The 27,840-nt window shown below is 47.1% G+C and overlaps 1 protein-coding gene across 1 annotated transcript in view; it reads right to left on the bottom strand.

Moving 5' to 3' along the window:
- LOC147097766 (adenylate kinase isoenzyme 5-like) overlaps window positions 1-14,331 on the bottom strand; it is an 82,740-nt gene extending 68,409 nt beyond the window's left edge. The window contains exon 1 of the mRNA XM_085971429.1: window positions 13,818-14,331. Within this exon, the coding sequence (XP_085827555.1) occupies window positions 13,818-13,877 (60 nt within the window). The 5' untranslated portion in view covers window positions 13,878-14,331. The remainder of the gene's footprint in view (window positions 1-13,817) is intronic.
- Between the last annotated feature and the right edge of the window lie 13,509 nt (window positions 14,332-27,840).

The following is a 27,840-nucleotide window of genomic DNA, read 5'->3' as shown; positions in this document are numbered from 1 at the left end:
TAACAGGGCACTTAGAAAATAATAATAGGATTGGGCAGAGTCAACACGGTTTATGAAAGGGAAATCGTGTTTGATGAATCTGTTAGCGTTTTTTGAGGTTGTAACTAGCAGAATAGATAAGGGGGAACCAGTGGATGTGGTGTATCTGGATTTTCAGAAGGCATTTGATAAGGTGCCACACAAGAGGTTATTAAACAAAATTAGGGCTCATGGGATTGGGGGTAATATACTAGCATGGATTGAGGATTGGTTTACGGACAGAAAACAGAGAGTAGGAATAAACGGGTCATTTTTGGGTTGGCAGGCTGTAACTAGTGGGGTACCGCAAGGATCAGTGCTTGGGCCTCAGCTATTCACAATCTACATCAATGATTTGGATGAGGGGGCCAAATGTAATATATCCAAGTTTGCTGATGATACAAAGCTGGGTGGGAATGTAAGTTGTGAGGAGGATGCAAAGAGGCTTCAAGGTGATATAGACAGGTTAAGTGAGTGGGCAAGAATATGGCAAATGGAATATAATAGGAGAACTGTGAAGTTATCCACTTTGGTAGGAAAAATAGAAAAGCAGAGTATTTTTTAAATGGTGAGAGATTGGGAAATGTTGGTGTTCAGAGGGACCTGGGTGTCCTTGTAAACAAATCACTGAAAGATAACATACAGGTACAGCAAGCAATTAGGAAAACAAATGGTATGTTGGCCTTTATTACAAGTGGATTGGAGTATAAGAGTAAAGACGTCTTGCTGCAATTATATAGGGCCCTGGTGAGACCACACCTGGAGTACTGTGTACAGTTTTGGTCTCCTTACCTAAGGAAGGATATACTTGCCATAGAGGGAGTGCAACGAAGGTTCACCAGACTGGTTCCTGGGATGGGGGGATTGTCCTATGAGTAGAGATTGAGTAAACTAGGCCTATATTCTCTAGAGTTTAGAAGAATGAGAGGTGATCTCATTGAAACATACAAAATTTTTACAGGGGTTGACAGGGTCGATGCAGGTGGGATGTTTCCCCTGGCTGGGGAACCGAACAGGGGTCACAGTCTCAGAATAAGGGGTCGGCCATTTAGAACTGAGATGAGGAGAAATTTCTTCACTCAGAGGGTGGGGAATCTTTGGAATTCTCTGCCCCAGAGGGCTGTGGTGGCTCAGTCGTTGGGTATATTCAAGACAGAGATTGATAGATATTTGAATATTAAGCGAATCAAGGGATATGGGGATAGTGCAGGAAAGTGGAGATGAGATAGAAGATCAGCCATGATCTTATTGAATGGTGGTGCAGGCTCGAGGAGCCAAATGGTCGACTCCTGCTCCTATTTCTTATGTTCTTAAACCTATATAAAACACCAGTTCGGCCCCAGCTGGTATATTGTGTCCAATTCCGGGCACCGCACTTTAGGGAGGATGTGAAGGTTTTGGAGAGGGGACACTGGAAAGGTTCCAGGGATGAGGGACTTCAGTTACGTGGACAGACTGGAGAAGTTGGGGTTGTTTTCCTTGGAGCAGAGAAGATTGAGAGGAGATTTGCTAGAGGTATTCAAAATCATGAAGGGTTTAGATAGAGTAAATAAAGAGAAACTGTTTCCAATGACTGAAGGGTCGATAACCAGAGGGCACAGATTTAAGGTGATTGGCAAAAGAACCAGAGGCGACATGAGGAAAAACATTTTTATGCTGTGAGTGGTTAGGATTTGGAATGCGCTGCCTGATAGGGTGGTGGAGGCAGATTCAGTAGGAGCCTTCAAAGGGAATTGGATAAATACTTGAAGGAGAAAAAATGGCAGGGCTATGGGGAAAGAGCGGGGGTGGGGGGTGGGACTGACTGGATTGCTCTTCGAAAGAGCCGGCGCAGACTCGATGGGCCAAATGGCCTCCCTCTGTGCTGTACTATTCTACAATTCTGTACTGTTGGTAATTCTAATATTGTGTGTACTGACTGTGGAGCTGTTTATTCATAGAACTTATAATTCAGAGTACTCTTTACCCACCGACCCCCTGCGGTAAGTAAACCGAGACTCTTCACCCACCGCCCCTTTCTCTCAACCTTTCCCCGTGATAAATTCCCACCTCCACACTTACAATGGAAACCGTCTGTGTAAACATGTCACGCTGTAATTACACCCTTCTGCTGGTTGGTGGCGCCGCAGCACCTCAGTTTTGCCTCTCGCAGTACTGCAGGCGCACTCCTCGTGCTCCCCCCAAACCCACTCTACCTGTTTCTTTCCAAGAGTGCTGCAGGTTTTGCTATTTTGACTGTGAATAATACTAGATATTATATAAAACAAGGTCCGAATGTGTGACGTTAAATTGGGGGCGAGATAATATCGGCACCCCCAGGGTCTAATTACCCCGTGAAGACTACACTTCACTCCACTGGGCCACCAAAGTCAAAATGACCTCCCTGTATTGAATGTTACAGAAGATCGACGAGTGGTTAATGGACTATTTTGAAGAGAACATTATGTGTGTTGTAGATAAAGGCAACAATTAGTTGTTTAAAGGCGTGTTGATGTGTTGCAATGAAGGACGCCCATCACTCTTTCTGCCTGCGTGGGGCCGTGTCGTGACCTCTCCTGCAGAGACGGGGTGAGCTCTGGCTCATTAATGGCGAAGGCAAACATGACTAATTTCACCTCCCACTGCAGACCTGCACAATCCCTAATGCAGCCTGGCTCTCTCAGCCGAGTCTGGTTAAGTCACAATTTCTTCTTAGAAACATAGAAGATAGGAGCGGGAGTAGGCCATTCGGCCCCTCGAGCCTGCTCCGCCATTTAATGAGATCATGGCTGATCATCCAAATTCAGTACCCTGTTCCTGCTTTCTCCCCATATCCCTTGATCCCTTTAGCCTTAAGAAATATATCTAACTCCTTTTTGAATATATTTGATGAATTGGCCTCAACTGCCTTCTGTAGTAGAGAATTCCACAGGTTCACCACTCTCTGGGTGAAGAAATTCCTCCTCATCTCAGTCCTAAATGGCTTATCCCTTATCAGGTTGGGTGATTGGGCAGAAACATGGCAAATGCACTATAATGTGGATAAGTGTGAGGTTATCCACTTTGGTGGCAAAAACAGGAAGGCAGATTATTATTTGAATGGCAATAGATTGGGAGAAGGGGAAGTGCAAAGAGACCTGGGAGTTATTGTGCACCAGTCGCTGAAGGTAAGCATGCAGGTGCAGCAGGCGGTTAAGAAGGCAAATGGTATGCTGGCCTTCGTAGCAAGAGGGTTTGAGTACAGGAACAAGGATGTCTTGCTACAGTTGTACAGGGCCTTGGTGAGACCGCACCTTGAGTATTGTGTGCAGTTTTGGTCACCTTACCTGAGGAAGGACGTTCTTGCCATGGAGGGAGTGCAGCGAAGATTCATCAGGCTGATACCTGGGATGGCAGGAATGACGTATGAGGAGAGATTGTGTCGATTGGGCTTATACTCACTGGAGTTCAGAAGATTGAGAGGGGATCTCATCGAAACCTATAAAATTCTGTCAGGTCTGGACAGACTAGATGCAGGAAGGATGTTTCGGATGGCCGGGGGGTCCAGAACCAGGGGTCATAGTCTAAGGATAAGGGGTAAGCCATTTAGGACTGAAATGAGGAGGAACTTCTTCACCCAGAGATTGGTGAACCTGTGGAATTCTCTACCACAGAGGGCGGTGGAGGCCAGTTCATTAAATATATTCAAGAAAGAGTTGGATATATTTCTTGAGGCTAAAGGGATCAAGGGATATGGGGAGAAGGCAGGGACAGGGTACTGAATTTGGATGATCAGCCATGATCTCATTGAATGGCGGAGCAGGCTCGAAGGGCCGAATGGCCTACTCCTGCTCCAATCTTCCATGTTTCTATGTTTCTATGTTTCCTTAGACTGTGACCCCTGGTTATGGACTCCCCCGCCATCGGGAACATCCTTCCTGCATCTAGTCTGTTTAGTCCTGTTAGAATTTTATAAGTTTCAATGAGATCCCCTCTCATTCTTCTAAACTCTAGCGAATACAAGCCCAATCGACCCAATCTCTCTTCATACGTCATTCCTGCCATCCCAGGTGTCAGTCTGGTGAATCTTCGCTGCACTCCCTCCATGGCAAGAACATCCTTCCTCAGATAAGGCGACCAAAACTGCACACAATACTCAAGGTGTGGTCTCACCAAGGCCCTGTACAACTGCAGCAAGACATCCTTGTTCCTGTACTCGAACCCTCTCGCTACGAAGGCCAACATACCATTTGCCTTCTTAACCGCCTGCTGCACCTGCGTGCTTACCTTCAGTGACTGGTGCACAAGGACACCCAGGTCTCGTTGCACTTCCCCTTTTCCCAATCTATTGCCGTGCAGATAATAATCTGTCTTCGTCCCTTTTACTGAATGATTTATATGAGGGGCTGCTTCAGCTCTCTGGGATCTTGCCCAGTGTGTGGGTGCAGACAGTGGGCTCTTCGACTGCAGGAAGCATCGCAGCCACATCCAATCCTAGCCTCAGCTGACATTCGTGCCCATACATTGTTCAGCAGGGTGTCGCTGGATTCCAGTCGGGAATGGGAACCCTGGTAGATATCCACCCCCCCCACCTTCCCTAGACCAGGGATGCAGAGGTCGGCACAGACATTCGATCAGACCTGGGTCCTTTCGGAGCGGCTTGGCTCAGTAGCACATGATACAATTGGGCTTTGCCAAGATACCCACCCTTCCCTAGTCAAATAGGCTGCAGACATTGACTGTCCGCTGAGGTATGCGATGGAGACCAGCACTGTGGACCTGGATCTTAGCAAGAGTCATAGGAGAGGAAGGGAGAAATCTGGGGAGGGGTAGAAACTAAATGTCCAGGCCATGCTCCCAACTTCCCACCAGGACCCCTTGGCTGGCAATGCCCCTCCAGCACAATCCCCCTTCCACCCTCCTTAAACTTGAGCTCGTCCAAATCTCGGCTGCCCGTGTCCTAACTCGCAGCGAGTCCTGTTCACCCATCACCCCCTGTGCTCGCTGACCTACATTGGTTCACGGTCCGGCAACACCTCGATTTTTAAAATTTGCATCCTTGTGTAGTGTGTGTACCTTTAAGAGGAACTATGTTTTTTTGAGGCCCCTGTGTACTGTGGTACCGGTAGTGACCACTCGGGTATATAGGCCTGTATAGTGCCTTGTATAGTTAGTTCACCTCCAGACTTTGTTCAGTAAACACTGGTTAAATCAACTCCTGCATTCCGTGTCTCCATTAACACACGGATTCAACAGTGGCGACGAGTTAGAAACGAACTTACCTGCAATTCGGCAGCACCTCAAGGAGATCAATTCCTCAGACGAAGGTCGAAGGAAAAAAAACAAAAAACAGTGGTTTCACCAGCTAAACGGGCTGGTGGCAGGTAGTGCACTGATCCTTCCTGGGCGGCGGGCTGGGGATCGATCGAGTGGCTCTGCAGCGGGGCCGGGCAGCGAGTCGGAATGCAGAAGCAAACAGAGACAGAGGGTGGAGCACTCAGGAGACGGCCGGCGCTGCAAAGCAGGTCGGCGTTCGGACCGAGCAGAGGGAGGGGAAAGTCCCAGAGGGTCCGACGGAAATGATTCTCCAAGTGACGGAGAAACTGTTTAAAATATATGTGTAAGTAAAAAAAAATTTTTTTAATAGAAATACCGCGGAGAACAGCGTTGGCAGCGGCGGGAAAGCGCGGGAGGCGCCATCTTGACTCGGCAGGGAAGAAGGAAAAGCGCGGGAGGCACCATTTCTGATTTTCAGGATGCCTAAGACTGGCAATATTACTGCTTTCGATAGTGATATAGAGGATTGGACCACATATGTGGAAAGAGTGGAGGTATATTGCAAGGCGAATGAAGTAGCGGATGATAAAAAGGCATCGGTACTTCTAAATCTGATGGGCGCAAGGACATATGGGCTGTTACGAAACTTGATCACTCCAGCCGAACCGATGGACAAGAATTTTAAGGAGATTGTTGATACCCTACAGGAGCACTTAAACCCAACACCGCTGCTGATAGCGGAACGATTCAAATTCTTCAGGAGGAATCAGCACAAGAATGAAAGTAACGCTGATTACTTCACCGAATTACGAAAGCTGTCAAAGCACTGCCAATTCGGGGCAGGACTGGCAGATTCTCTACGAGACAAATTCGTCTGCGGTCTCCTAAGTGAAGGAACACAGAAAAGACTACTTTCTGAGAAAGATTTGACACTGGACAAGGCTTTCAGTGTGGCTGTATCATACGAAGCAGCAGCAAGAGGAGCTGCAGAGATACAGCAAAAGCCACAGGACTTCGGCACCCATGAAATGACACGGGGTTTCGAGAGATGTTATCGCTGCGGCAGATCCACCCATGACCAGAGGGATTGCTGGTTCAAGGACAAAGCATGCAGGCAATACGGAAAGATGGGACACATTGCACGTGTATGCAGATCTGGAAAAAAATCCGCTGACAGTAAAAAGGTCAATAAGGAAAAGTACAGAAAGGTACAAATGGTGACGGACATTAGCTCCGAAGACCAGAAGAGCGATAGCGACTCCGGAAACAAGAGACTAAGCTGTCTCAAATTACATAATGTAATTGCCAAAGAAGATTACCAGACCATTTGGGTTACCCTCACGATAGCGGGGTCCCCAGTTAAAATGGAGCTAGATACAGGATCAGCTCTGACCGTCATAAGTCGACGGGATTACGAGCGGCTATTTCCGCATATACCTTTGAAAGACACATCCATTATCTTGAAGGCATATACGGGACAGAAAGTATGCCCCAGAGGGAAAATAAGGGTGCCTGTTGTATACAACGGCAAGGAAATACAAAAGTTGTATTTATACGTTCTGCAAGATGGTGGTCCACCGTTGTTGGGACGTGAATGGATCAGAAAGATACGTTTAGACTAGCACTCCATTCAGGCACTGACGGTGACCAGTAAGAAAAAAAATGATGATGACGTCATACCAGGACGATTAAAAGAAATCTTGGCTAACGCCAAAGAAGTGTTTCAACAGGAACTAGGAACCCTGAAAGGTGCCACCGCCTCAATAAAAGTGGAAGATGCGGCAATTCCCAAGTTTTTTAAGGCAAGGCCGGTGCCATACGCAATTCGTCCAGCAGTCGAGGCAGAGCTGGAGAATTTGGAAAAAGCAGGCGTGTTATCCAAGGTAGATTGGAGCGAGTGGGCAACACCCATCGTCCCGGTCATGAAGAAAACGTTGAATAATGATAAATCTGAAGAACAGAGAAAAATTCGCATCTGTGGGGACTTCAAGGTGACTGTAAACCCGGTTCTTCACACGGTACAGTATCCTCTTCCGAGGATAGAAGATATTTTTGCCTCACTATCCGGAGGGAAATGTTTCACCAAAATTGACTTGGCACAGGCATATCTACAGATGGAGGTTGAGGAGGCCTCTAAAAAGTATCTCACAATAAACACACACAAAGGCCTGTACCAGTACAATCGACTGGTTTTCGGAGTAGCATCAGCTCCAGCTATGTGGCAAAGAGCTATGGAGCAAGTCCTGCAAGGGATTCCTGGGACTCAATGCTACCTAGACGACATCCTTGTAACAGGAGAAAACGACAACGAGCACCTTGCCAATTTGGAGCAGGTGCTCATGAGGCTGAGAGAACGGGGCCTACGAGCAAATCGCCCCAAGTGCGAATTTTTCCAGAAACAAATATCATATTGTGGCCATGTCATTAACGAAGAAGGGTTGCATAAGTCACCTGAAAAAATTGAAGCGGTCATAAAAGCCCCCGCGCCTGAAAATGTCTCACAATTAAGGTCGTTCCTGGGATTAATAAATTACTATCATAAATTTTTACCGAACTTGTCAACGGTTCTGCACCCTCTTAACGCACTGCTACAAACGGGAGTAATTTCGAAATGGAGCAAAGACTGTAAACGTGCCTTCCATAAATGCAATGGCTTGATCACGTCCAGGGAAGTTTTGGCTCATTACAACCCATCACTGCCAATCAGACTGGCGTGCGATGCATCCCCTTACGGCGTGGGAGCGGTATTATCGCATAGATTCCCTGATGGTTCAGAGCGGCCGATAGCTTTTGCGTCACGCTCATTGAACTCAGCTGAGCGTAACTATGCCCAGATCGACAGGGAGGCACTCAGCCTGGTGTGGGGGGTGAAGAAATTCAACCATTACCTACACGGACAAAAATTTACCTTGTTGACTGACCACCAACCCCTCATCTCCATATTCAACCCTAAAAAGGGCGTTCCCATTATGACAGCACAAAGGCTACAGAGGTGGTCCCTTTTCCTAGGGGCACATCACTATGACATAGAATACAAAGGAACAAAACAGCATGGGAATGCTGACGGGTTATCGCGCCTACCGTTGCCAACGGTAGAAGAGGCGCCTACAGTGGACCCAGTGGAGATGTTCCACTCGACCATAGTGGAATGTCTACCAGTGACAAATTCTACCATTAAAAAGGAAACGAGAAATGACCCGACTCTCTCACGAGTCTACGATTTAACGGTGAAGGGATGGCCAGCACATGGCGAACCACTGTTGCCAGCATTCTCGCAAAGAAGAGAACAGCTGTCAGTGTGCCGAGGAACCTTGATGTGTGGATCCAGAGTGGTGATTCCACCCAAACTCCAGGATAAAGTGCTAAAGGAGCTTCACGAGGGGCATCTGGTTGGAGTGAAAATGAAGAACTTAGCCAGAGCGTTTGTGTGGTGGCCAGGTATCAATGGAGACATCGAAGAAATGACCAAGAGCTGGCTAGGATGCCAGAAGGTCCAAAACGCCCCACCACAAGCCCCTCTACATCCATGGGAGTGGCCCTCATCTCCATGGCAAAGGGTACATATCGACTTTGCTGGTCCATTTATGGACTCAATGTTCTTAATCGCGGTGGATGCACACTCCAAGTGGCTGGAGGTAATAAAGATGTCCTCCACCACCACGGAAAAAACCATCACAGTATTAAGGACCATATTCGCCAGGAATGGGCTGCCTGAACAGATCTGTTCTGATAATGGACCGCAATTTGTATCCGAAGAATTCAGGAAGTTCTTAAAAAACAATGGGGTTAAGCACTACACGTCCGCCCCATACCACCCCGCCACCAATGGATTAGCTGAAAGGTTTGTCCAGACCTTCAAGAAGGCCATAAAGGCCATGGGTAATGAAGACATAAATCTACAACATAAGGTAGATAACTTCTTGTTTGCGTACAGGAATGCAACACATGTGGTTACAAACCAAACCCCCGCCATGATGTTTTTCAATAGAAGACTAAGGTGCCGGCTGGATTTGATCAAGCCAAACGTCAGAAGGGACGTAGAGAACCGGCAATTTCAAAGCATGAATAAAAGGCCAACTAGAACCTTCCAGATAGGTCAACAAATTTTGGCCCGGGACTACCGTACTGACAAATGGCAGCCTGGAACTATTTGCACATGACTAGGACCGCTGATGTATACCGTGGACATTGGGGAAAGCATAATAAGGCGCCATGCTAACCAGATCATAGAGTCATCCGAAAAGGGACAACCTACACCACAACTCTATACGCCTAGTGATGAAGCAGAGATACCCATAGTATCTACCTCCGATCCGGTGATACTGGAACCAGATGAACCCGACACTGGCATTCAAGCCGAATCGACCTTGCCAAAAGAACCTACTACACCACCGAAACCTACTACACCACCGAGGCGTTATCCGGACCAAGTCAGGAAGCCTCCAGAGAGACTGAATTTGTAATTGATTAACTTCAGCAAATATGTAGATTATTGTTCTTGTAAAAATGTTATTTAATGATTACTTAAAATGTTATGTACTATTTATCTAAAAGGGGAGGAATTGTAGTGTATGTACCTTTAAGAGGAACTATGTTTTTTTGAGGCCCCTGTGTACTGTGGTACCGGTAGTGACCACTCGGGTATATAGGCCTGTATAGTGTCTTGTATAGTTAGTTCACCTCCAGACTTTGTTCAGTAAACACTGGTTAAATCAACTCCTGCATTCCGTGTCTCCATTAACACACGGATTCAACACCTTGTGTTCAAATCCCTCCATGGCCCTCGCCCCCCCTCCCCATCTCTGTAACCTCCTCCAGCCCCACAACCCTCCACGATCTCTGCGCTCCTCCAATTCTGGCCTCTTGCGCATCCCCGATTTTAATCGCTCCACCATTGGCGGCCGTGCCTTCAGCTGCCTGGGCCCTAAGCTCTGGAATTCCCTCCCTAAACCTCACTACCTCTCTCTCCTCCTTTAAGACGCTCCTTAAAACCTTCCTCTTTGACCAAGCCTGTCCTAATCTCTTCCACGTGTTTGGTAATTTACATGCCAAATGTACTGTGTTGCCCCCCTGACCCTGAACACGGGGGCCCCACAAGGATGTGTGCTGAGCCCCCTCCTCTACTCCCTCTTCACCCACGACTGTGTGGCTGTTCATGGTTCCAACACCATCATCAAGTTTGCGGATGATACCACGGTAGTAGGCCAGATCACCAACAACGATGAGTCAGCCTACAGGGAGGAGGTCCAGCATCTCGTGAAGTGGTGCGCCGATAACAACCTGGCCCTTAACATCAAGAAAACCAAAGAAATCATTGTGGACTTCAGGAAGTCTAAAGGCGGAAGTCACACCCCCATCCACATCAATGGGGCTGTGGTGGAAAGGGTGGACAGCTTTAAGTTCCTCGGAGTCCACATCACGGAAGACCTCTCCTGGTCCCTCAATACCTCCTCTCTGGTGAAGAAGGCCCAGCAGCGCCTATATTTCCTAAGGAGGCTGAAGGGATGTAACCTGCCACCCCTGATCCTCTCTAACTTTTACCGCTGCACAATAGGGAGCATCCTGACGAACTGTATCACAGTATGGTATGGCAGCTGTAGCTACTATGACCGGAAAGCCCTGCAGCGGGTAGTCAAAACTGCCCAACGCATTACCGGCACCCGGCTACCGACCATAGAGCACATATACCAGAAACGCTGTTTACGGAGGTCACGGACCATCATCAAAGACCCTACCCACCCCAGCCACAGTCTGTTCACCCTCCTGCCATCTGGGAGACGCTACAGATGCATTCGCACCCGTACGACCAGATTTAGGAACAGCTTCTTTCCCAGGGCTGTCATCCTATTGAACTCCACAAACAAACTCTAAAGCCTGCACATCTGCCAATGCACTTTATTATGGTTATGTTTACGTTAATGTATTACAAGCCAAATGTATGTTGAATGTTTAAATGTCTTAATCCAAATATACACTCTCGGGAGCCGCAAGCCTACATTTCGTTGTACTGCACTTGTGCACTAACAATGACAATAAAAGTTGATTTGATTTGATTTATGCGGCTTGGTTTGTTTGAGAATGCTGCTGTGAAGCAACGCGGGACGTTTGCCTACATTAAAGGCGCTATATAAATGCGTGTTGTTGTTGTTGTTGTAAATGCAATTTCCTCTCGCCTCCCCCTCACCCCGGTGGCTATATTTGAGGGCAGCTCTTGTAACTGATGAGGATCACTGGTCCTAACCTCCAGGAGATCAATTACCGCCATCACAGGCTCCAGAGTACACGCTAATGGCTTTTACTGGTAATGACAGCAGCAATTACCGCCGTGAGTCTGAAGCACCTCCGCCCCTGTAGGTACCTGACAATCGACTGCAATTACCTTCACAGGAGACACATTCCTTTGAGGGGCTGTAACTGTCACCGGTACATTTTGCTGCACTAATAAGCCTGGGAGAAGTGACTTATGGGCAGGAGGATTTGATAAAGGCCAATTACTGAGCTCGAGCCTCTGAGGAGTGCGCAAGCCTCACTTTGCAAGCCACCTTTTCTCGTCACATTGTTCGGTGCTCTCACCAATTAATTGCTGTGAATTTTCCCCGAGCTGGTTTATTCATTCCTCTCAGTAATTTGGTACACTTGGCGTTGCTATGGCACCCTGCTCCTGCTGAGAGTTAGGCTGCCGTGCACTCGGTGAGATAACCAGCTCAGAATGGGAGCTCGGGTGTGGGTTTTTGCAGAGTGACTGTGAGTCCACAGTGACATAACATTGTTCTGTCTGAGCGCGTGTGGTGAGCAATAAACAGCGAGGTTTGTGATCAGAAGCCAAGGAGGGGCTAAGTAAGGTGAACTGGTCAGAGGTCCAGTCTTGTACAGGTCATGTTACTGGACTAGTAATCCAGTAGAACGGCAGTTCAAATCCCACCAGGGCAGTTTGAAAATTGCAATTCATGCTGTGCGGTATGTATCGAATATAGATCATATATTATGGTATGTGTCATATTGTATACGCATCATATATTGCATAATCATTCTACAGTGTGTATGTTTCATGTGTATGGATCATAGAAATTTACAGCACAGAAGGAGGCCATTCGGCCCATCTTGTCCGTGCTGGCCGACAAAGAGCTATCCAGTCTAATCCCACTTTCCAGCTCTTGGTCCGTAGCCCTGGAGGTTACGGCACTTCAAGTGCATATCCAAGTACTGTTTAAATGTGATGAGGGTCTCTGCCTCTACCACCCTTTCAGGCAGTGAGTTCCAGACCCCCACCACCCTCTGGGTGAAAAAAGTTCTCCTCAACTTCCCTCTAATCCTCCGACCAATTACTTTAAATCTCTGCCCCCTGGTTATTGACCTCTCTGCTAGGGGAAATCGGTCCTTCCTAACCACTCTATCTAGGCCCCTCATAATTTTATCCACCTCAATTAAATCTCCCCTCAGCCTCCTCTGTTCCAAAGAAAACAAACCCCAGCCTCTCCAATCTTTCCTCATAGATAAAGTTCCCCAGCCCAGGCAACATCCTCATAAATCTCCTCTGCACCCCCTCTAGTGCAATCACATCCTTCCTGTAATGTGGTGACCAGAACTGCACACATATATAATTCTATGGTTATGTACCACAGTACAGTTTGCAGCGTATATAGGCAACTGTATCCTATATATTATATATAATTCTATGGTTATGTATTATACTGTACAGTATGTATCACATATAGCACATGCATCATATAGAGTCTATATCATTCGATGGTATGTGTAGCATTGTATACAGCGGACAGATGTTGAGCTATAATTAGCTCTCTAACACTGGATAAAGTGCTAGTGCTGCCATTGATTCTGTGGAAGGTTGTGGTTATAATGCAGCTTTTCAGAGATTTCTAACATCAATTAAATCAGACCTTCGGTATGAGGAGGAGCGGGCTCCTTGGAGTCTGCCTCAGCCCTCCTTGCTCCTGACCCGTTCCGACTGTCCAGTCCTGACACCACCACCCCCCCCCCCCCCCGCACCAACTCACTCCCTTCCACAAAAAGAGAGAATTTGCTATGATTATTGACGCATTCTCACACACAGCGTTCGCGAAGCCCGCACACCGTGTCTGTGTGTCTCAGACAGTAGTCTCTCACTTGGTTTTGAGTTGTTTCGGTTCCTCACCTTCCACGGTAAGCGTTGCTGGTTTGCTGCCCGTGGGGGCGGACTGGCGGGAGCATCACGGTGCAGACGCCAGTTGTCACGGAGCGGGCGAGGGAGCAGCCTGGAGGCGAGTGGGAGCGTTGGGTCTCCCAGCAGGAGGGAGGGGGGTTGAGTGGGGAGTCTCGCTCCTGGGTGTCCCTGGCACCTGGTGGGGGCTAGTTACACTGGCTGCAGCTCAGAGACAGACACTGACCCCCCCCCCCCCAAGTCAGACTGGCAAAGGGAAAAATATCCCAGGAATCCAGAATTCACATTTTTAATTAATGTTTAACATTCCGCATTGTTGCTTATACTAAGAGCACCTTTATCCCGTTGGATTCAAAACGCTTCAGTTTATTTATAAAAATAATATATAGATTTTTTAAATCCTTACCTCGAAAAGGAGAGGGATTTCCCTTTTGGAAATGTAGTCTTTAGCTTCACTGCTGCTCATTCTGACAGGATTCCAGTCCAGCTTCTGACAACGAGAATCTAGAATTTCCTGGTGCTGATGTTGCTGCTCGCTCTCTCTCTCTGTCTGTCTGTCTCTTTCTGTCTCTCTGTCTCGTGCTCTCTGTCTCTCTTTCTCTGTCTCTCTCTCTCTCTCTCTGTTGGTCTGTTTCTCTTTCTCTGTCTCTTACTCTATCTCTATTTCTATTTATCTGTCTCTGCCTGTCTCTCTCTCTCTCTCTCTCTCTCCCTTCCTCTCTGTGTGTGTGTCTCTCTCTCTCTCTCTCTGTGTCTCTCTCTCTGTGTCTCTCTCTCTCTCTCTCTGTCTCTCTCTCTCTCTCTCTCTGTCTCTCTCTCTCTCTCTCTCTCTGTCCCTCTCTCTCTGTGTGTGTGTGTGTCTCTCTGTTGGTCTCTTTCTCTTTCTCTGTCCCTTACTCTATCTCTATTTCTATTTATCTGTCTCTGCCTGTCTCTCTCTCTCTTTCTCTCTCTCTCTCTCTCTCTGTTTGCAATCCCTCACAGAAACACCAGCTGAATGTTCTGTACAGATAGATTCCTATTTATTTATTTATTTATTTATTTATTTACATTGTTTCATTGGGAGGCGTTGCCTAGGTAATGTCATGTAATCCAGAACCAGATCCAATCCGGCCACATACTTGGACCAAAGAGGCTTTAGAATATTTTTTGATGTAACCTGGAGTTTTTTTTAAAATAACGTGTCCGTTTGTGGCGAATTTTTCCAGCTTCGTTTTACACAAACTATCTTGAAACAGTCGGATTTAAAGCAGAGGCCGATCGGAAACAGACCGTGAGTCAAACTCCACTCCATCTACCCACAGACTGACTTCAAACTTCATCCTTTATTTTGTTTCTGCAGGTTCTGATCTACCGTTTCTTGGGCCTTCCATCTGTTTCTGTGTTTCCCCCATTTGATTCCTCCTTTTCAATTTATTGTCCTTGTTCCTATTCCTTTGAGGCTCCTGCTTTTCTTCACCCGCCCAGCCCCCACAATCCAACAGAGTTTCTGCTCTTCATACTGGAGAGTCGGTGTTGGCAGAAGGCAACTCAACCACGCTGGATCCTGTGCTCCCTTGCTCTCCACACACCTCCCCTCAGGGGTCACTGGACGATGATCAAGAGTGGCTGGGATCTCTGGGGCGACCTAATAAGAGATGCCCCTCGAGCCGGCTCCGCCATTCAATGAGATCATGGCTGATCTGCAACCTAGCTCCATATACTGTACCCGTCTTTGGCCCATATCCCTTAATACCTTTGGTTAACAAAAAGCTATCAATCTCCGATTTAAAATTAACAATTGATCCAGCATCAATTGTTGTTTGCGGAAGAGAGTTCCAAACTTCTACCACCCTTTGTGTGTAGACGTGTTTCCTAATTTCACTCCTGAAAGGTCAGGCTCTAATTTTTAGACTATGTCCCCTAGTCCTAGACTCCCCAACCAACGGAAATAGTTTCTCTCCATCTACCCTATTTGTTCCCCTTAATATCCTGAAAACTTCAATCAGATCACCCCTTAACCTTCTAAATTCCAGGGAATACAACCCTAGTTTGTGTAATTGTGATGAAATAACTCTGTGTTCTGGCATTTGTATTGTCTGCTGTTGTTGTACTTGCTAATGTCTGGAATGTTCTACAGATGTAACCACTAATGCTCCTCCCTAGCCCCGCCCCTCTGGATCCTCCAGATTGGTGTGAGTCTTACTCTTAAGGGCTGGGTCGGTGATGAATGATAGCTGCCTTGTGTTAACTCGATGTCATGTTCTTACTTAATAAAAGCCTTTAGTTTTAAGCTTTAACCTCTTGGATTCAGGCAGTTATTTGGCACATCAATTTTATTAAGTAACAACCTTTGGAAGATGGATCGATTTTTTGAAACCAGAGCGTCTGGATATCGATCCCCATTCGGCAGATGCGTCGAAGAAATTTACGCATTGACTTCGATGTTTTGAACACTTCATCACATCGATTGATCCGATGGTTAACAAGTTGGGTCTTCTAACCAACTTGGTAAGTCATCAAACTTACTCTATAATTGAAGATATTGCTACATATGAAGAGGCCCTCGCAGCTCTTAAGGCCCAGTACCTTAAGTCGGTTAACGAAGTATACGCCAGGTATCTTTTGTCTACTCGCAGGCAATTACCCGAGGAATCCCTGGACGATTTCCTGTAGGACCTTAAGGCTTTGGCTAAGGATTGCAACTTACACTATGGCAGAGACAGCCTTGTATCAGGAAGAAGCCATCCGCGATTCTTTCATATCTGGCCTCCGATCTAATTATATTAGACAGAGACTCCTCGAGAATGACTCGTTAGTTTTAAAAACGGTCGTCGCTACTGCTCGATTGTTAGATGTAGCCCAGAAGAATTTAGAAGTGTATGCATCAGCCCATGCGTCTGTCTCAGCCTCGTGTGTTCCGAATATGGAGGCATCCATAACACCAATAGAGCCTCCACTTAATCCTATTGTTGCGGCTGTACCCCATGGGTCTAAGTGTTATTTTTGTGACCAATCTAAACACCCCAGGCAAAGATGCCCAGCCAGAGAGGCTACCTGTTTTAAATGTAAGAAACGGGGACATTTTAGTAAAGTGTGTAAGGGTAATCCTGTACCCGATGTCTTCTCTGCTGCCGCCTATCGTTTTACTCTAGCCTTGGCTACGGTTGACCAGACCATATCGTGTTCCTTGTCAAAATCTATGATGGACATCAAGATTAATGGTCGTCCTACTGGGTGTTTGATAGACTGTGGCAGTACTGAAAGTTTTATACACCCCAACCTTGTTAACTCCTGTTCACTGAAGGTGTATCCTACTCGAAGTGAAATCGTGATGGTGTCCAAGTCCCTTACTTCGGAGGTAACTGGATATTGTAAAGTCACATTGACCATTAAGGATACGGAGTATAAGGACTTTAAACTCCTCATATTACCTCAGTTGTGTGTGAACTTAATTTTAGGCTTGGACTTCCAGTGTCAGCATGAGAGCGTTACCCTTAAGTATGGTGGATCCCAGCCTCCGCTCTCAGTCTGCGGCCTTTCTACTTTAAAAGTAAGTCTGCCTTCTTTGTTCGTGAACCTTGCTCCTAATTGTAGACGTATAGCGACTAAGAGTCGACGGTATAGTTCAGAAGATAAAAAATTTATAAAAGAGGAAGTGGGAAGGCTTCAACGGGAGGGAATCATCGAACACAGTAATAGCCTGTGGCGTGCCCAGGTGGTGGTGGTTAAAACTAATGAAAAGAAAAGACTTGTGGTCGATTATAGCCAGACTATAAACTTGTATACCCAATTAGACACCTATCCTTTGCCTCGTATTTCTGAGATGGTGAACCAGATAGCTCAGTACCATGTGTTCTCCACCATTGATTTAAAGTCTGCCTACCATCAACTCCCCATTAAAATAGAAGATCGACCTTATACGGCCTTCGAAGCTAATGGGCGCCTGTACCAATTCCTTAGTGTGCCCTTTGGAATGACGAATGGGGTATCCGTCTTCCAACGGGAGATGGATCGTATGGTGGATGAATACGCGTTGGAAGCAACATTCCCGTACCTGGACAATGTTACTATCTGTGGGCGCGACCAACGGGAGCATGATCAAAATCTCGCGAAATTCCTAGAGACTGCAAAGAGGTTAAACCTGACCTACAACGAAAACAAGTGTACCTTCAATACTACATGTTTGTGTATTCTTGGTTGCGTTGTGGAGAATGGGGTAATCGGGCCAGATCCTGAAAGATTACGCCCACTTAAGGAATTACCTTTACCTCACACTGTAAAAGCTTTAAGGAGGTGTCTGGGATTCTTCTCGTACTATGCCCAGTGGGTGGCTAACTACTCAGATAAAGTCCGACCTCTTATTAAGTCGACGTCTTTTCCGCTATCGGCGGAAGCTCAGGAGGCTTTCTTTAATATCAAACGGGACATTGAGAAGGCAGTGGTATGTGCCGTGGATGAGAAGATCCCTTTTCAAGTGGAAAGTGATGCATCTGATTTTACGTTGGCAGCAACTCTTAACCAAGCTGGTAGACCAGTAGCTTTCTTCTCTCGTACATTGCAAGGACCAGAAGTTCGACATTCTTCAGTGGAAAAGGAGGCACAGGCAATTATCGAAGCAGTCAGGTATTGGAGACATTATCTCGCTGGCCAACGTTTTACGCTTACTACAGACCAGCGATCTGTGGCCTTTATGTTCAAAACTAAGCGGAGAGGCAAGATCAAAAATGATAAGATTTTAAGATGGCGAATAGAACTGTCAACATATGACTATGATATTCAGTACAGGCCTGGAGTATTCAATGAGCCATCGGATGCTTTGTCACGAGGAGTATGTGCTAGTCTAGGTATAGATAAGCTTCAAAATCTCCACGACGCACTCTGCCACCCTGGGGTTACCAGAATGAACCACTTCATTAAGTCCCACAATCTACCCTACTCTATTGAGGAGGTCCGGACAATGACCAGAACCTGTCGCGTTTGTGCTGAATGCAAACCCCGCTTCTATAAGCCGTCCGAGCCAGCTCATCTTATTAAAGCAACTCGACCATTTGAGCGTTTGAGTCTCGATTTTAAAGGTCCCCTTCCATCGAGCGACCGTAATGTCTATTTTCTTAATATTATAGACGAGTACTCTCGGTTCCCTTTTGTTATCCCCTGTCCGGATGTGACCAGTGCTGTTGTAATTAAATGCCTCTGCCAACTGTTTTCCTTGTTTGGCATGCCTAACTATATACATAGTGATAGGGGTTCTTCCTTTATGAGCGAAGAATTGCGACAGTTTTTGCTATCGAAAGGGATTGCAATGAGTAGAACTACCAGTTATAACCCTCGTGGTAATGGGCAGGTCGAGAAAGAAAATGCGACAGTGTGGAAGGCTATCGTACTGTCTCTGAAGTCGCGAGGCCTGCCGACCTCTCGCTGGCAGGATGTCCTGCCAGACGTGCTGCATTCCATAAGGTCTCTTTTGTGTACAGCGACGAATGCCACCCCTCATGAAAGGATGTTTAGTTTTCCAAGAAAAGCTACTAATGGAGTATCGTTACCCACATGGTTGACGACCACGGGCCCTGTGCTGTTGCGCAGACATGTGAGAGGCCACAAGACTGATCCACTGGTGGAGGAAGTACAACTCCTCCATGCTAATCCCCAGTATGCGTACATTCAATATCCGGATGGGCGAGAGGATACTGTCTCTATTAAAGATCTTGCACCTGCTGGAGCTCAAAGAGTTTGACTCTGAGAGTAAAGTTTTCAATCGTGGTATTGGACCTTCAGAGACACAAATCCTCAGTGTGGAAAACACTGATGATTCTGGGAATTCGAATGAACCGGAGTTAGTACTCCGGGAGGAGCCTCAGTAAGAGTTACGTCGTTCCCAGAGGACTATCAGACCTCCTGACAGACTGAATCTATAGCAGGGGGTGAATGTGATGAAATAACTCTGTTCTGGCATTTGTATTGTCGGTTGTTGTTGTACTTGCTAATGTCTGGAATGTTCTACAGATGTGACCACTAATGCTCCTCCCTAGCCCCGCCCCTCTGGATCCTCCGGGTTGGTGTGAGTTTTACTCTTAAGGGCTGGGTCGGTGATGAATGATGGCTGCCTTGTGTTAACTCGATGCCATGTTCTTACTTAATAAAAGCCTTTAGTTTTAAGCTTTAACCTCTTGGATTCAGGCAGTTATTTGGCACATCAGTAATCTCTCCTCGCAACTTAACCCTTGGAGTCCGGGTATCATTCTGGTAAACCTGCGCTGCACTCCCTCCAAGGCCAATATATCCTTCCTAAGGTGTGGGGCCCAGAACTGCTCCCAGTGCTCCAGGTGTGGTCTAACCAGGGTTTTGTACAGCTGCAGCATAACTTCTACCCCCTTGTATTCCAATCCTCTAGATATAAAGGGCAGCATTCCATTAGCCTTTTTGATTATTTTCTGTACCTGTTCATGACATTTTAATGATCCGTGTACCTGAACCCCCAAGTCTCTTTGGACCTCCACTGTTTTTAGCTTTTCGCCATTTAGAAAGTGCCCTCTTCTATCCTTTTTAGGTCCAAAAAGATGGTGCAGCCCAGCACATGAGTGCAAAAGACAAGGCTGAAGCGTTTGTAACCAGCTTCAGCCAGAAGTGCCAAGTGGATGATCCGTCTCTGCCTACTCCCTGAGGTCCCCATCATCACCGAAGCCAGTCTTCACCCAATTCGATTCACTCCACGTGATATCAAGAAACGGCTGAGCGCACTGGATACAGCAAAGGCCATGGGCCCCGACAACATCCCGGCTGTCGTGCTGAAGACTTGTGCTCCAGAACTAGCCGTGCCTCTAGCCAAGCTGTTCCAGTACAGCTACAACACTGGCATCTATCCGACAATGTGGAAAACTGCCCAGGTATGTCCTGTCCACAAAAAGCAGGACAAATCCAATCCAGCCAATTACCACCCCATCAATCTACTCTCAATCATCGGCAAAGTGATGGAAGGTGTCGTCGACAGTGCTATCAAGCAGCACTTGCTCACCAATAACCTGCTCACTGATGCCCATTTGGGTTCCGCCAAGACCACTCGGCTCCAGACCTCTTACAGCCTTGGTCCAAACATGGACTGAGGAGCTGAATGCCAGCGGTGAGGTAAGAGTGACTGCCCTTGACATCAAGGCAGCATTTGACCGAGTGTGGCATCAAGGAGCCCAATAAAACTGAAGTCAATGGGAATTAGAGGGAAAACTCTCCACTGGCTGGAGTCATACCTAGCACAAAGGAAGATGGTTGTGGTGATTGAAGGTCAATCATCACAGCCCCAGGACATCGCTGCAGGAGTTCCTCAGGGTATTGTCCTAGGCCCAACCATCTTCAGCTGCTTCATCAATGATCTTCTCTCCAGCATAAGGTCAGAAATGGAGATGTTCACTGATGACTGCACAGTGTTCAGCGCCATTCGCAACTCCTCAGATAATGAAGCAGTCCATGCCTGCATGCAACAAGACCTGGACGACATTCAGGCTTGGGCTGATAAGTGGCAGGTAACATTCGCGACACACAAGTGACAGGCAATGACTGTCTCCAACAAGCGAGAGTCTAACCACCACCCCTTGACATTCAATGGCATTACCATCGCCAAATCCCCCACCATCAACATTCTGGGGGTCACCATTGACCAGAAACTTAACTGGATCAGCCACATAAATACTGTGGCAACAAGAGCAGGTCAGAGGCTGGGTATTCTGCGGCGAGTGCCTCACCTCCTGACTCCCCAAAGCTTTTCCACCATCTACAAGGCACAAGTAAGGAGTGTGATGGAATACTCTCCACTTGCCTGGATGAGTGCAGCTCCAACAACACTCAAGAAGCTCGACACCATCCAGGACAAAGCATAGTTGAGGCCCCAACACAGATCCCTGCGGGACACCACTAGTCACATCCTGCCAATTTGAGTACCTGCCCATTATCCCTACTCTCTGTCTCCTACCGCTCAGCCAATTTCCTAACCAGGTCAATAATTTACCCCCAATTCCGTGGGCTTCTACCTTAGATAACAATCTCTTATGTGGGACTTTATCAAATGCCTTCTGGAAGTCCATATAAATAACATCCATAGACATTGCCCTGTCCACTACTTTAGTCACCTCTTCAAAGAATTCAAACAGGTTTGTCAGGCATGACCTACCTTTCACAAATCCACGCTGGCTCTTGCTGATCAACTGAAAATTTTCGAGGTGTTCAGTCACCCTGTCCTTATTTATAGACTCTAGCAATTTCCCCACAGCAGATGTTAGGCTAACTGGTCTAGAATTCCCTGGTTTCCCTCTCGCCATTCTTCAATAGCGGAGTTACCTGTGCAATTTTCCAATCTAAAGGAACAGTCCCTGAATCGAGAGAACTTTGGAAGATTATAGTTCGGGCATCGGCAATGTGCTCAACTACTTCCTTTAAAACCCCGAGATGGAAACCTTCTGGTCCTGGGGATCTGTCACTCTTTAGTGCCATTATTTTTTTCATTATTGTTATTTTAGTTACGTTAATTTTACTGAGTCCCTGTCTCCGATTCAGTATTAGTTTCCTTGGGATTTCCGGGGTGCTATCCTCTTCCTCTACTGTAAATACTGGCGCAAAGTAATTATTCAACATGTCCGCCATTTCCTTATTATCATTGACAATATCACCGCTTTCAGTTTTTAAGGGGCCAACATTGTTCCTGACTACCCTCTTTTTCCGAATATGATTTTAAAATTTCTTTATTGATTTTGATATCTCTTGCAAGTTTCCTTTCATACTCTCTTTTAGCTCTTACTATCTGTTTTGTGAGCCTCTTTCCCATTAGCCAGGATCTGTGCTATTTTTTGCATTTTTGTATGCCTTTTCTTTTAGTTTTATGCTGTCTCTTACCTCTTTAGTTGTCTATGGCTGGGTTTATTGGCAGGTAGAGCTCTTGCCCCTCAGGGTATAAACTGGTTCTGTATCACCTTTAAACCTTTTTTTTGAACATCTCCCACTGATCTTCTGTCATTTTACGCATTAACAGATTTGCCCAGTTTACTGTAGACAGTCTCTGCCTCATCCCGTTGAAGTCGGCCTTACCTAAATCTAGAACCTTAGTAGCTGTTTCGCGTTTCTCCCTTTCAAACACTAGGTGGAACTCGATCATGTTATAGAAACATAGAAACATAGAAGATAGGAGCAGGAGTAGGCCATTCGGCCCTTCGAGCCTGCTCCGCCATTCAATGAGATCATGGCTGATCATCCAAATTCAGTACCCTGTCCCTGCCTTCTCCCCATATCCCTTGATCCCTTTAGCCTTAAGAAATATATCTAACTCCTTCTTCAATATACTTTATGAACTGGCCTCCACCGCCCTCTGTGGCAGAGAATTCCACAGGTTCACCACTCTCTGGTGTAGTGTATGTACCTTTAAGAGGAACTATGTTTTTGAAGCCCCTGTATACTGTAGTACCAGTAGTGACCACTCGGGTATATAAGCCTGTGTAGCGTCTTGTGTAGTTAGTTCACCTCCAGACTTTGTTCAGTAAACACTTGTTAAATCAACTCCTGCATTCCGTGTCTCCATTAACACACGGATCTAACAGTGGCGACGAGTTAGAAACGAACTTACCTGCAATTTGGCAGCACCTCGAGGGGATCAATTCCTCAGACGAAGGTCGAAGCCAGAAGCAAGAAAAAAAAAAACTGTGGTTTCACCAGCTAAACGGGCTGGTGGCAGGTAGTGCACTGATCCTTCCTGGGCTGCGGCGGGCTAGAGCTCGATCGGGTGGCTCTGCAACGGGGCTGAGCAGCGAGTCGGGGAGCAGAAGCAAAGAGAGAGAGGGTGGAGCACTCAGGGCGCGGCCGGTGCTGCAAAGCAGGTCGGCGTTCGGACCGAGCAGAGGGAGGGGAAAGTCCCAGAGGGTCCGCTCCATGACGGGAACGGTTCTCCAAGTAACGGAGAAACTATTGAAGCGATATATTAAAAAAAAAATAGAAATACCGCGAAAAGCTGCAGGTCGCAATGGGAACCGCGGAGAACAGCGTTGGCAGCGGCGGGAAAGCGCGGGAGGCGCCATTTTGATCCATCGGGGATGGAGGAAAAGCACGGAAAGCGCCATTTTAGGTTTTCAAGATGCCGAAGACTGGCAATATTACTGCTTTCGATAGTGATATAGAAGATTGGACCACATGTGGAAAGAGTGGAGGTATATTGCAAGGCGAATGAAGTAGCGGATGATAAAAAGGCATCGGTACTTCTAAACCTGATGGGCGCAAGGACATACGGGCTGTTACGAAACTCGATCACTCCAGCCAAACCGATGGACAAGAATTTTAAGGAGATTGTTGATACCTTACAGGAGTACTTAAACCCAACACCGCTGCTGATAGCGGAATGATTCAAATTCTTCAGGAGGAATCAGCACAAGAATGAAAGTAACGCTGATTACCTCACCGAATTACGAAAGCTGTCAAAGCGCTGCCAATTCGGGGCAGGACTGGCAGATTCTCTACGAGAAAAATTCGTCTGCGGTCTCCTAAGTGAAGGAACACAGAAAAGACTACTTTCTGAGAAAGATTTGACATTGGACAAGGCTTTCAGTGTGGCTGTATCATACGAAGCAGCAGCAAGAGGAGCTGCAGAGATACAGCAAAAGCCACAGGACTTCGGCACCCATGAAATGACACGGGGTTTCGAGAGATGTTATCGCTGCGGCAGATCCACCCATGACCAGAAGGACTGCTGGTTCAAGGACAAAGCATGCAGGCAATGCGGAAAGATGGGACACATTGCACGTGTATGCAGATCTGGAAAGAAATCCGCTGACAGTAAAAAGGTCAATAAGGAAAAGTACAGAAAGGTACAAATGATGACGGACAGTAGCTCCGAAGACCAGAAGAGCGATAGCGACTCCAGAAACAAGAGACTAAGCTGTCTCAAATTACATAATGTAATTGCCAAAGAAGATTACCAGACCATTTGGGTTACCCTCACGATAGCGGGGTCCCCAGTCAAAATGGAGCTAGATACAGGATCAGCTCTGACCATCATAAGTCGACGGGATTACGAGCGGCTATTTCCGCATATACCTTTTGAAAGACACATCCATTATCCTGAAGACATATACGGGGCAGAAAGTATACCCCAGAGGGAAAATAAGGGTGCCTGTTTTATACAACGGCAAGGAAATACAGAAGTTGTATTTATACGTTCTGCAAGATGGTGGTCCACCGTTGTTGGGACGTGAATGGATCAGAAAGATACGGTTAGACTGGCACTCCATTCAGGCACTGACGGTGACCAGTAAGGAAAAAAAATGATGATGACGTCATACCTGGACGATTAAAAGAAATCTTGGCTAATGCCAAAGAAGTGTTTCAACAGGAACTAGGAACCCTGAAAGGCGCCACCGCCTCAATAAAAGTGGAAGATGCGGCAATTCCCAAGTTTTTTAAGGCAAGGCCGGTGCCATATGCAATTCGTCCAGCCGTCGAGGCAGAGCTGGAGAATTTGGAAAAAGCAGGCGTGTTATCCAAGGTAGATTGGAGCGAGTGGGCAACACCCATCGCCCCGGTCATGAAGAAAATGTTGAATAATGATAAATCTGAAGAACAGAGAAAAGTTCGCATCTGTGGGGATTTCAAGGTGACTGTAAACCCAGTTCTTCAAACGGTACAGTATCCTCTTCCGAGGATAGAAGATATTTTTGCCTCACTATCCGGAGGGAAACGTTTCACCAAAATTGACTTAGCACAGGCATATCTACAGATGGAGGTTGAGGAGGCCTCTAAAAAGTATCTCACGATAAACACACACAAAGGCCTGTACCAGTACAATCGACTGGTTTTTGGAGTGGCATCAGCTCTGGCTATCTGGCAAAGAGCTATGGAACAAGTCCTGCAAGGGATTCCGGGGACTCAATGCTACCTAGACGACATCCTTGTAACAGGAGAAAACGACAACGAGCACCTTGCCAACTTGGAGCAGGTGCTCACGAGGCTGAGAGAACGGGGCCTACGAGCAAATCGCCCCAAGAGCGAATTTTTCCAGAAACAAATATCATATTGTGGCCATGTCATTAACGAAGAAGGGTTGCATAAATCACCTGAAAAAATTGAAGTGGTCGTAAACGCCCCAACGCCTGAAAATGTCTCACAATTAAAGTCGTTCCTAGGATTAGTAAATTACTATCATAAATTTTTACCAAACTTGTCGACGGTTCTGCACCCTCTTAACGCACTGCTACAAACAAGAGTAGTTTGGAAATGGAGCAAAGACTGTAAACGTGCCTTCCATAAATGCAAAGGCTTGATCACGTCCAGGGAAGTGTTGGCTCATTACAACCCATCACTGCCAATCAGACTGGCGTGCGATGCATCCCCTTACGGCGTGGGAGCGGTATTATCGCATAAATTCCCTGATTGCTCGGAGCGGCCGATAGCTTTTGCGTCACACTCATTGAACTCAGCTGAGTGTAACTATGCCCAGATCAACAGGGAGGCACTCAGCCTGGTGTGGGGGGTGAAGAAATTCAACCATTACCTACACGGACAAAAATTTACCTTGTTGACTGACCATCAACCCCTCGTCTCCATATTCAACCCTAAAAAGGGCGTTCCCATTATGACAGCGCAAAGGCTACAGAGGTGGTCCCTTTTCCTAGGGGCACACCAATATGACATAGAATACAAAGGAACAAAACAGCATGGGAATGCTGACAGGTTATCGCGCCTACCGTTGCCAACGGTGGAAGAGGCGCCTACAGTGGACCCAGTGGAGATGTTCCACTCGACCATAGTGGAATGTCTACCAGTGACAAATTCTACCATTAAAAAGGAAACGAGAAATGACCCGACTCTCTCACGAGTCTACGATTTAACGGCGAAGGGATGGCCAGCACATGGCGAACCACTGTTGCCAGCATTCTCGCAAAGAAGAGAACAGCTGTCAGTGTGCCGAGGAACCTTGATGTGTGGATCCAGAGTGGTGATTCCACCCAAACTCCAGGATAAAGCGCTAAAGGAGCTTCACGGGGGGCATCTGGTTGGAGTGAAAATGAAGAACTTAGCCAGAGCGTTTGTGTGGTGGCCAGGTATCAATGGAGACATCGAAGAAATGACCAAGAGCTGGCTAGGATGCCAGAAGGTCCAAAACGCTCCACCACAAGCCCCTCTACATCCATGGGAGTGGCCCTCATCTCCATGGCAAAGGGTACATATCGACTTTGCTGGTCCATTTATGGACTCAATGTTCTTAATCGCGGTGGATGCACACTCCAAGTGGCCGGAGGTAATAAAGATGTCCTCCACCACCACGGAAAAAACCATCACAGTATTAAGGACCATATTCGCCAGGAATGGGCTGCCTGAACAGATCTGTTCTGATAATGGACCGCAATTTGTATCCGAAGAATTCAGGAAGTTCTTAAAAAACAATGGGGTTAAGCACTACACGTCCGCCCCATACCATCCCGCCACCAAGGGCTTGGCTGAAAGGTTTGTCCAGACCTTCAAGAAGGCCATAAAGGCCATGGGTAATGAAGACATAAATCTACAACATAAGGTAGATAGGCCTAGAAATTCAGTTGCGTGCGCCAGCCGTTAGCGCCTTAGGAGGAGTAGATCTCGAGCGCTAGGCGCTTAGCGACCGGGCGCAGCGCGATCTGCGCCTCCCCCCAACTTCAGTAGACATTTAGCTGCGCGCGCAGATCATGACGTCATTTCCTCGTGCAACGCCTTTTGGGCGCCCCAAACCGGAACTTCAGTCGCGCTGCCCCATTGTGCGCCTGGCGGCCCTAAGGACTGTGGAGTGGAACGGTGCACAGCCGATGCAGGCCGCGGGGAGCGCAAATTAAAGGGCACTTCCCCTGCACTATAAAGGCCAGCCATTTTGCAGCACTCACTCTTTTGAGATGGATTTTTGGAGAGAGACCAAGGTAGAGAGCTTACTGCTTTGGCCCATCACTAGGACAGGTATTTCTGGCTTCAGGCCACAGCTTTGTAATTCTCTTTGCCTTCATTGAGATTTCATTGTTTGCCAGCATATTATGGGGGCTGTCAACGCTGGCTTTCAGCATTACGTCCAAAGGGCTCACAGACGCCGTGAGAGAGTGGCAGCCCTGGCTCGACGCAGAGGGGGCAACAGGCGTCGGCAAGGGACGCCTTACCCACTCAGGGTATACCACCAGCAGTTCTCCTATCTCAACATGTCTGACGAGCAGTATGTTAGGAGGCTGCGATTCAGAAGGGAGGTGGTCACAGAGATCTGCCAGCTGCTTGGCGGTGATCTGCAGCCACAGCTGAGGAGCAGGACGTCTCTGTCGGTGGCAGTGAAGGTGACGGTGGCTCTGAACTTCTATGCCACCGGCTCCTTCCAATCCGCTGCTGGGGACATTGCTAACATCTCCCAGTTCGCCGTGCATTGCTCCATCCGCCAGGTGACCAATGCCCTTTTCAGAAGGAGACGTCAATTCATC

Source organism: Somniosus microcephalus, chromosome 31 (genome assembly GCF_052327205.1).
Source record: "Somniosus microcephalus isolate GS21.2 chromosome 31, FLI_Smic_1.0, whole genome shotgun sequence".
Classification (NCBI taxonomy): domain Eukaryota; kingdom Metazoa; phylum Chordata; class Chondrichthyes; order Squaliformes; family Somniosidae; genus Somniosus; species Somniosus microcephalus.
Note: the sequence above shows the minus strand (reverse complement) of the source record. Positions and strands in the feature narration are given on the sequence as shown.